Source organism: Anomaloglossus baeobatrachus, chromosome 5 (assembly GCF_048569485.1).
Source record: "Anomaloglossus baeobatrachus isolate aAnoBae1 chromosome 5, aAnoBae1.hap1, whole genome shotgun sequence".
NCBI classification, from domain to species: Eukaryota; Metazoa; Chordata; class Amphibia; order Anura; family Aromobatidae; genus Anomaloglossus; species Anomaloglossus baeobatrachus.
In genome coordinates this window covers 243682819-243692992 of record NC_134357.1, presented here as the reverse complement: position 1 = coordinate 243692992, position 10174 = coordinate 243682819, and the positions used below count along the sequence as shown (strand labels likewise).

General features: G+C 45.4%; 1 protein-coding gene across 1 annotated transcript in view; it reads right to left on the bottom strand.

The window, feature by feature from the left end:
- Window positions 1–4380: 4380 nt before the first annotated feature.
- Window positions 4381–10174, bottom strand: part of LOC142311144 (uncharacterized) — a 43563-nt gene continuing 37769 nt past the window's right edge. The window contains exon 9 of the mRNA XM_075349301.1: window positions 4381–5996. Within this exon, the coding sequence (XP_075205416.1) occupies window positions 4867–5996 (1130 nt within the window). The 3' untranslated portion in view covers window positions 4381–4866. The remainder of the gene's footprint in view (window positions 5997–10174) is intronic.

Below are 10174 nucleotides of genomic sequence, written 5' to 3'. Positions count from 1 at the left end.
GGAGACACACACACAGAAAGGAGACACGCACAGAAAGGAGACACACGCACAGAAAGGAGACACACGCACAGAAAGGAGACACACGCACAGAAAGGAGACACACGCACAGAAAGGAGACACACGCACAGAAAGGAGACACACGCACAGAAAGGAGACACACGCACAGAAAGGAGACGCGCACAGAAAGGAGACGCGCACAGAAAGGAGACCCGCGCAAAGAAAGGAGACACATCCTCACTCATTACTCAAAAACACATAACCTAATATGCTTCATCCAATTTGCTTCATTCCAACCCCTTAATTAAAACAGCACAAACACCCCAGGTATTACTACTAAAGGTTTTGAGGGACACTTGTGTAGGAGAAATGTCAGCCATAAGGAGGCCAATTCATTCTTGGTCTTCATTTGGCTAAACAACCCAAAGCATACTTGGAAATACAAAAAAATAAATTGTGCCACACAATTTCAATGAAAAAAAAACGTTTTATTTATCCAACTTAAATAACTCATTCATTGGGAAAAATGGTCTTCTAGCTTGTTGAAAAGATCATTGTTCTTGGCAGCACAACATCTAGTATAAGCAGGACCTCTGCTGCCAAGAACAATGAAAGCCTATATACCATGAACACTATTACTGATTGTTCTGTGAAGATATTATAACAGTCTAATACACGACCACTGATCGGCAAATATGTGATGGGTGGTTGTTTATCGCTGGATGTAAACAAACCATAAGTCTAAAAGCCTAGTGTTGTAAATCTTGGATCTGTTGTATTCACAGTTCTGACTGGAGATAGGGATATTTTAATGGGATGTATTGAAAAGTGGATTAGCACAATATTAACTGGACAAGAGCGCAATAGGGTCTTATCTGGGCAAAAAGGAAGGAGCAAAAAGGATAACCTCTTACCTGGTAAGGGTTGTGAACCCATAAGCAGAGAAAAGCACATTAGCAAGGCTGCTACAGACCCACAGTAACGGAAATGAAAGCTGGCAATTAAGGGATTGATCTTGTATTGCCGTTATATATGAGGAATGTGAGGCTGAAGATCCGATGAACCAAGTGTAGTTTATTGTCAACGTGTTTCGAAATAATGTGAACTTCTTCTGGACAAACTACAGATCATATATACAGTAGTTTCTCCTGAAGAAGTTCACATTACTTTGAAACACGTTGACAATAAACTACACTTTGTTCATCGGATCTTTTGCCTCACATTCCTCATATATAACGGCAACACAGATTAATACCTTGATTTCCAGCTTTCATGAGGGTAGTAGGGCATATAGTCGTCACTGAGGAGAGCCCACCCTCTTGTCCCCCTTTTGAGCCTGTAGCATAATGGACAGCGCTCTTTATTAAGGTGTATTCACATGTAGGAGATCTGTTGTAGGAAGTTCTCTTAATGTCCCATTAATCTGAATATGGTCCACAGAAATCCATGTGCTTACTGCTGTAACAACGCCATTCAGAAGTGCAGAAATCAGTCACAAAAATGTCTACAACATATCTGTCATGTCTAAATATACCTTTACATGTCAAATTAAACCAAATAATCCACACTAACTCCCTGAAAGGAGAGAGTCGCAAATACTAGCAATACTTTGTATTTAATAGCAACTGCACTTCAACATTGGGATATGTTCACACATACAGTAGTATTTCATAGTATGACATGCTTGTACAGGAGCTAGTCGGCTCCTACACCTCCATAATACCAATGTAATTTGGGTGAGTGATCAGCTATAATGCACAAATCTAAACTTAAAGGGAATGTGTACTCAGAAAATGACATTTTTTTTGTGTTTTAAGGAAATTTTTTTTGGGCAAAGGTATTTAATTTCATATCACAAATGTGCAACATTTCCAAGCTTTTTTGTCAGAAATCTGCATTGATGAATAGCCCAAAGACTAAAAAAGTGCCAATAGCCAGTGTATTTCTTAGTAAAGATTGTGAAAAAAATTGCCAAAAAAGTGTTTAAAAAACACAAAAATCTGATTTAATGGGAACCTGTCACCAGATTTTTCCCTATTAAACTAAAAGAATCCCCTTCTGCAGCTCCTGGGCTGCATTATATGAAGGTGCACCTTGGCCCTGACTCCCCTTCCAGACCCCAAAAATAACTTTATAAAACATGACCATTAGGTATGCTAATTACCTGTGGGGCTCAGATGGGCGGGCTCATTTTCTGCTCCGGTCCGCCCTCCTCCCGCTGATCGCCGTCCTCCTTTCTTGATTGACGTGATGATGCCTCCATCATCTTCCTTGTTGCATTTTCAAATCTCACTCCTGTGCAGTTATGTCGGCTCGCGCAGGCACAGTTCCATCCTCACAGTACATCCTCGTACCTGACCATAATCTTGTGCCTGCGCATTTAGCTCACCGGCGCGCGTGAGGGCAGCTATGTTTTCTGCTCTGCCCACGATTAATCTTTTAGTTTAATAGTGAAAAAACTGGTGACAGGTTCCCTTTAAAGAATGGGTTATTTTCTGACAACACATTCCTTTTAAATATAATGCTTTATGTATTGAAGCAGATATGGTGTATAACATCAATGGAAAATTGTAATGTCAGCCCTCTAGTTCCATTGTTTTTTATTTCTAATAGAGTTTTTCCATTCAGTCTATCAATCAAGAAGTTACAGCGTGAAGGGTTATGCTTGGTCCTGGGAGACTGATTTTTAGAGTCCATGGTCCTGCAGAAATGGTGGCCCATACTATCCTCTGAATAACCACACTATTAGATCAGATAATAATGTATCACTCAGTAAAACTCAGTAGATGTTAGGGAAATCTAAGAGATCAGCAGGCATGCCATACTATGACACACTCTGTATGTATCAATGTATTCTCATGTTGGAATTTAGTTTCCATGACATCTTTTAAACTAAGATACCATTAAAGGGAACCTTTCGCCATAAAACTTCAGTCTACCCTACAGGTATCATGTTGTAGAGCAGGAGGAGCTGAGCAGATTGATATATAGTTTTGTGAGAAAATATTCAGTATAACCTGTGTTTCCATCATTTAATCCCTTTCTGGATTTATAGTGCAGTGGGCGGTCCTATTAACCACTGATAGGACCGCCCACTGGACTGAAAGACAAGAGGTTTACATTATGAAAACACAGGTTATACTGAATCTTTTCTCACAAAGCCATATATCAACCTACTTGTGGCCACCTGTGCCTAGTCGCCACAAATCACAATTCCATGTATATTTCCATCTGTATGACATGTATTGTTAGCCTTAATGAGAATTGGTTTTCTCTGCTGTTCACAACAAAACATACATTTGCATGCACTCCCTTACTGGGGTTATTCACTTTAGAGAAAACCAACTCTTAAGTGATGAGCCCTAGAAGGAGAAAGGGGCGAGTTTAGTTGTGAGGTAAATTTGAGTTAGTGTCAGTTAGTCTGAGCCGGTGTGAGGTGAAGTGAGGAGCATACTGAGAAGAGGTCCTGTCCGGAGGTGATTTCTAGAAACCCCTGGAGGGTCCAGCTACACCTCTCAGGGTATCAGTCCCTAGGTCATCAGTGCCTTCAAGGCCATGAAGAAAACTGAGAAACAACAGTCTTTTTACAGGGGAAAGTGAAATTTGCCTGGGAGCACAGTGGCACGTGAGTCAGGAAACTTCTAGAAGAAACAGAGGTTTTCCTACAGAATTCCAGTCACCTGCTCGCCAGAAGGGATCAAAAGTCCAGATTTTTCTTGTCTTGGGAATCCCAGGATACTACTGTAAGATACCCATTCCTAGGTAGGGAAATAGTAGCAGGAGAAGTACATTACCACCACACAGCGGAGAAACCAAACTCTCATCAGGGCAGGAAGAAAACCACCCTCATTGTAAGGCTGAAAAGAACATTCCAAACTGTTATACAGAGCTTCAGTAAAAGGCAAAAGCTTTGTCCTGCCATCACTACCTCAACACATCCCCCAGGACAAAGCCCTAGTTGGGGGGGGCAAGAGGACAACTCTTTGGCACCCCCTAACTCCTGGGGCACACCAGCAGTGCCCGGCCATACCAAATCCGAACATCCCAACTGGTGTCACAAACTCTTTATTTTATTTTTTTTCTCCCCTTTTTAAATATTATTTTTATTTCCCATTACAAAAAGACGGTCGCTCACGCCCGGTACACCCACATCACCGCTCCGAGCCCCGCCGTGACATCAGAGGCCACCGGGGCAGCACATACTTAACTTCCCCTGCTCTACAACATGATACCTCCAGGTTAGACTGAATTTTCATAGTGAAAGATACCCTTTAAAATGAACAATCATTCATATGAATGTCTCTTTGGCTGTGGCTTTTAGCTAAATTTAACTGTTCTATGGGAGCGTTCTATGTGATCCAAAACAAATGGGGAAAATCTCAATTCGACATCCACTTTAATTTATTTTCAGACATCTGTATCAGGAAAAAAGCGAGAAGCTATCTGCAATGAGAAGAGAAAGAACACTCCTAGTTCTTTGTAAACAAACTTACTTTCTCTCAAAGAAATGGCTTTGGATAACTGAAGTTGTGAAATAAAAAAAAGAATGAATCCTTAATTTATTTTTTTTGGGGTGGGGGGGGGGGGGACTACATCCATACACTGCAGACGTATTTTTTCCTCCAGTATTTTTCTGTAAGTCAAAAAAACATTTAACTGTAAGGGGCATTTCATAATGGAAGGAAAAAAAATTCTTCCAATTAACAGTTTACTTTGGGAATGAGCATCAGTATGAAAGGTCTCATATGAAACTTTCCTCCTATACAATATTTGCCAAAAAGGAAAAACCTCCGCCCCAGTTGTCCGCCACCAGGCAAATCTGAGATCGTATGAAGGTATTTTGAATTCTAACAAAATGTTTCTGAAAAACTAAACAAAGTGAAGTCTTTGATGTACGACGAGCCCCGAATTACTCGTAAAACTCTTCCCACAATGCGAGCAGGAAAATGGCTTTTCTCCTGTGTGAGTTCTTTGATGTAATAAGAGATTAGCTCTCCGGTTAAAGACTTTGCTGCACTCAAAACAAGCAAAGGGCTTCTCTCCGGTGTGAATCTTCTTATGTCGAATGAAATTTGACTTGTCGTTAAAGCTTTTCCCACATTCCGGACACACAAATGGCTTCTCTCCTTTGTGAATACGCTCATGTGTTAGTAGCTGGGAATTATTGGAAAAACATTTCCCACAGGCTGCACAAGAGAACGGTTTCTCTCCCTTGTGAATCATTTGGTGGATGATGAGACTGGATTTCTCGTTAAATTTCTCATCACACTCCAAACATGAAAATTGCTTCCCCTCTATGTGGAAAACTTTATGTCGAACCAGCTCTGCTTTGCTGGTGTAAGACTTCCCACAATCACAGCAGGCAAAGGGCTTCTCCCCAGTGTGGGTTCTCTGATGAATTAGAAGATTGGCTTTTCGATTAAAGCCTTTTCCACACTCGCTGCATGAAAATGGTTTCTCCCCAGTGTGGATTCTCTTGTGCCTTCCAAAGTTTGACTTATCATTGAAGCTTTTTCCGCACTCTGGACAGACAAAAGGCTTTTCTCCCCTGTGGATCCTTAGGTGAGTCACCAGATGAGAATTACTCTTAAAACTCTTGCCACATTCTGAACAACTAAAGGGCTTTTCTCCTGCATGAATCCTCAAATGTATCAAAAGATGAGAATTGCTAGGAAAGCATTTGCCACACACCGAACAGACTAGAGGAACCTTCCCTCGATGCAATCTTCTATGCATAACCAAATCGTTATTTCTAGGAAAACACTTTCCGCATTCTGTACAAATGTACTGCCTACTTCCCAATCTTGATTGGCTTTTAACTCCAGGGTATTGAATATACTGGTCATGTCTGTGGCGAAAAGAATTTAAATTTGGATTTTTAGCTAATTGCAGCATTTCAGAATTATAGTTGGAACCACGGTGAAACATCTGATAAATATTATGGTTTACTGGATTAGGATAGTGACGGATTCCTGAAGTCTGTGCTCTGTCTTCAAGGGCTGTGGGAAGAAAAAAAACTGAAAAAAGTTAAAGATTGCAGTAAGCAAGATTATAATCTTGACCAGGCCATGCAACTACAACTTCCATTTAAAGCACCACTCCAGCGTTTTTTTGTTTTTTTTTCTTGTTTTGCTCTTTTAGCACTGTAGTGGTATTTTAAGTCCCTTGCCCTCTGTCATATGCTTGCCTTCACCTTTTACCGATGCCACTCCGGTCCCGCGGCGTCTGTAACTTCTGAGTGGGCGAAAGTCAGAAGTTATGTCACAAGCTACCAATGTATCTCATAAAAATGTATTGCGTAATGACCTCTAGTGCTCCATGAAACACTGGAGCTGCTAGCAGTTCACTAATCGCTTGTGACCAACCGGCGGCGATAGAAGATGAAGCCACCAGAATATGAGTATAATACAGGGGGCAGGGGACTTACATCTAATGCACCACTCCATCAGTGCAATAAGAAAAAAAAAGAAAGCTATTGTGGTGCTTTAAATGGTATCTGTCAGCAGGATTTCATCCACCAAGTTCAGTTAGGTCCTGAAATATGTGGACAGTGACACAAGTTTTGGAATTTTAGCTCTTTACCACATATTCAAGATAAAAAAGAAGGGAATTTTGTTACTTACCGTAAATTCCTTTTCTTCTAGCTCTTATTGGGAGACCCAGACGATTGGGGTATAGCTACTGCCCTCTGGAGGCCACACAAAGCACTACATTAAAAGTGCAAGGCCCCTCCCCCTCTGGCTATACCCCCCCGTGGTATCACGGGTTCTCCAGTTTTAGTGCCAAAGCAAGAAGGAGGAAGCCAATAACTGGTTTAAACAAATTAACTCCGAATAACATCGGAGAACTGAAAAACCGTTCAACATGAACAACATGTGTACCCGCAAACAACAAAAAAACATCCCGAAGGACAACAGGGCGGGTGCTGGGTCTCCCAATAAGAGCTAGAAGAAAAGGAATTTACGGTAAGTAACAAAATTCCCTTCTTCTTCAGCGCTCTATTGGGAGACCCAGACGATTGGGACGTCCAAAAGCTGTCCCTGGGTGGGTAAATAAATACCTCATGTTAGAGCTGCAAAACAGCCCTCCCCTACGGGGGTGTCACTGCCGCCTGCAGGACTCTTCTACCTAAGCTGGCATCCGCCGAAGCATAGGTATGCACCTGATAATGCTTGGTGAAAGTGTGCAGACTGGACCAGGTAGCTGCCTGGCACACCTGTTGAGCCGAAGCCTGGTGACGTAATGCCCAGGACGCACCCACGGCTCTGGTGGAGTGGGCTTTTAGCCCTGAAGGAACCGGAAGCCCCGCAGAACGGTAGGCCTCTAGAATTGGTTCTTTGATCCATCGAGCCAGGGTGGCTTTAGAAGCCTGCAACCCCTTGCGCGGACCAGCGACAAGGACGAAAAGTGCATCGGCACGGCGTATGGGCGCCGTGCGGGAAATGTAGATTCTGAGTGCTCTCACCAGATCTAGCAAACGTAAGGCCTTTTCATACCGGTGAACCGGATGAGGGCAAAAAGAAGGCAAGGAAATATCCTGATTAAGATGAAAAGAGGATACGACCTTAGGGAGAAACTCCGGAATGGGGCGCAGCACAACCTTGTCCTGGTGGAACACCAGGAAGGGAGCCTTAGATGACAGAGCTGCCAGCTCAGACACTCGCCGAAGCGATGTGATTGCAACAAGAAACGCCACTTTCTGCGACAGCCGAGAAAAGGAAACTTCCTTCAGAGGCTCGAAGGGCGGCTTCTGGAGAGCAACTAGTACCCTGTTCAGATCCCATGGATCTAACGGTCGCTTGTACGGGGGCACAATATGACAGACCCCCTGCAGGAACGTGCGCACCTTAGGAAGACGTGCTAGACGCTTCTGAAAAAACACGGATAGTGCCGAAACTTGCCCTTTAAGGGAGCTGAGCGACAAGCCCTTTTCTAACCCCGATTGCAGGAAGGAAAGAAACTTGGGCAATGCAAATGGCCAGGGAGACACTCCCTGAGCAGAGCACCAGGACAAGAAAATCTTCCACGTTCTGTGGTAGATCTTAGCCGAATTCGACTTTCTAGCTTGTCTCATTGTGGCAATGACTCCCTGAGATAATCCAGCAGATGCTAGGATCCAGGACTCAATGGCCACACAGTCAGGTTCAGGGCCGCAGAATTCTGATGGAAAAACGGCCCTTGGGACAGTAAGTCTGGTCGGTCTGGCAGTGACCACGGTCGACCGATCGTGAGATGCCACAGATCCGGATACCACGACCTCCTCGGCCAGTCTGGAGCGACGAGTATGACGCGGCTGCACTCGGATCTGATCTTGCGTAGCACTCTGGGCAAGAGCGCCAGAGGCGGAAACACGTATGGGAGCTGAAACTGCGACCAATCTTGAACCAAGGCGTCTGCCGCCAGAGCTCTTTGATCGCGCGACCTCGCCATGAATGCCGGGACCTTGTTGTTGTGCCGGGATGCCATTAGGTCGACGTCCGGCACTCCCCAGCGGCGACAGATTTCCTGAAACACGTCCGGGTGAAGGGACCATTCCCCTGCGTCCATGCCCTGGCGACTGAGGAAGTCTGCTTCCCAGTTTTCTACGCCTGGGATGTGAACCGCGGATATGGTGGATGCTCTGTCCTCCACCCACATTAGAATGCGCCGGACTTCTTGGAAGGCTTGCCGACTGCGCGTCCCTCCTTGGTGGTTGATGTATGCCACCGCTGTGGAGTTGTCCGATTGGATTCGGATCTGCTTTCCTTCCAGCCACTGTTGGAAGGCCAGTAGAGCAAGATACACTGCTCTGATCTCCAGAACATTGATCTGAAGGGTGGACTCCTGCGGAGTCCACGTCCCCTGAGCCCTGTGGTGGAGAAATACTGCTCCCCACCCTGACAGACTCGCATCTGTCGTGACTACTGCCCAGGATGGGGGCAGGAAGGATCTTCCCTGAGACAATGATGTGGGAAGGAGCCACCATTGTAGAGAGTCTTTGGCCGTCTGGGAAAGCGAGACTTTCCTGTCCAGGGACGTTGACTTCCCGTCCCATTGGCGGAGAATGTCCCATTGAAGTGGGCGCAGATGAAACTGCGCAAAGGGAACTGCTTCCATGGCTGCCACCATCTTCCCTAGGAAATGCATGAGGCGCCGCAAGGGATGCAACTGGCCCTGCAGGAGAGATTGCACCCCTGTCTGTAGTGACCGCTGCTTGTCCAGCGGAAGCTTCACTATCGCTGCTAGAGTATGAAACTCCATGCCAAGATACGTTAGTGACTGAGTCGGTGATAGGATCGACTTTGGAAAGTTGATGATCCATCCGAAAGACTGTAGAGTCTCCAGCGTAGCATTCAGGCTGAGTTGGCATGCCTCCCGAGAGGGAGCTTTGACCAATAAGTCGTCTAGGTAAGGAATCACCGAGTGTCCCTGAGAGTGCAAGACTGCTACCACCGCCGCCATGACCTTGGTGAAGACCCGTGGGGCTGTCGCCAGACCAAATGGAAGAGCTACGAACTGAAAATGGTCGTCTCCTATCACAAAACGTAGAAAACGTTGATGTTCTGTAGCAATTGGCACGTGGAGATAAGCATCTTTGATGTCTATTGAGGCAAGGAAGTCTCCTCTGGACATTGAGGCAATGACAGAGCGGAGGGTTTCCATCCGGAACCTCCTGGCGTGCACATGTTTGTTGAGCCGTTTTAGGTCCAGAACAGGACGGAACGAGCCGTCCTTTTTTGGAACCACAAATAGATTGGAGTAAAACCCTTGCCCTTGTTCCTGAGGAGGGACTGGGATAACCACTCCTTCCGCTTTTAGGGAATCCACCGCCTGCAGCAGAGCATCTGCTCGGTCTGGACGTGGGGAGGTTCTGAAGAACCGAGCTGGAGGACGAGAATTGAACTCGATTCTGTACCCGCGAGACAAAATGTCCGTCACCCACCGGTCTTTGACCTGTGACATCCAAATGCCGGAAAAGCGGGAGAGCCTGCCCCCGACCGGCGATGCGGAGGGGGGGGGCTGGAAGTCATGAGGTAGCCGCTTTGGAAGCGGTACCTCCATTTGCTTTCTTGGGGCGTGTGTGAGTCCGCCACGAATCTGAGTTTCTTTGCGTCCTCTGAGTCCCTTTGGACGAGGTAAATGGTGTCTTGCCCGAACCTCGAAAGGACTGAAACCTCTGCTGCCACTTTTTCTGCTG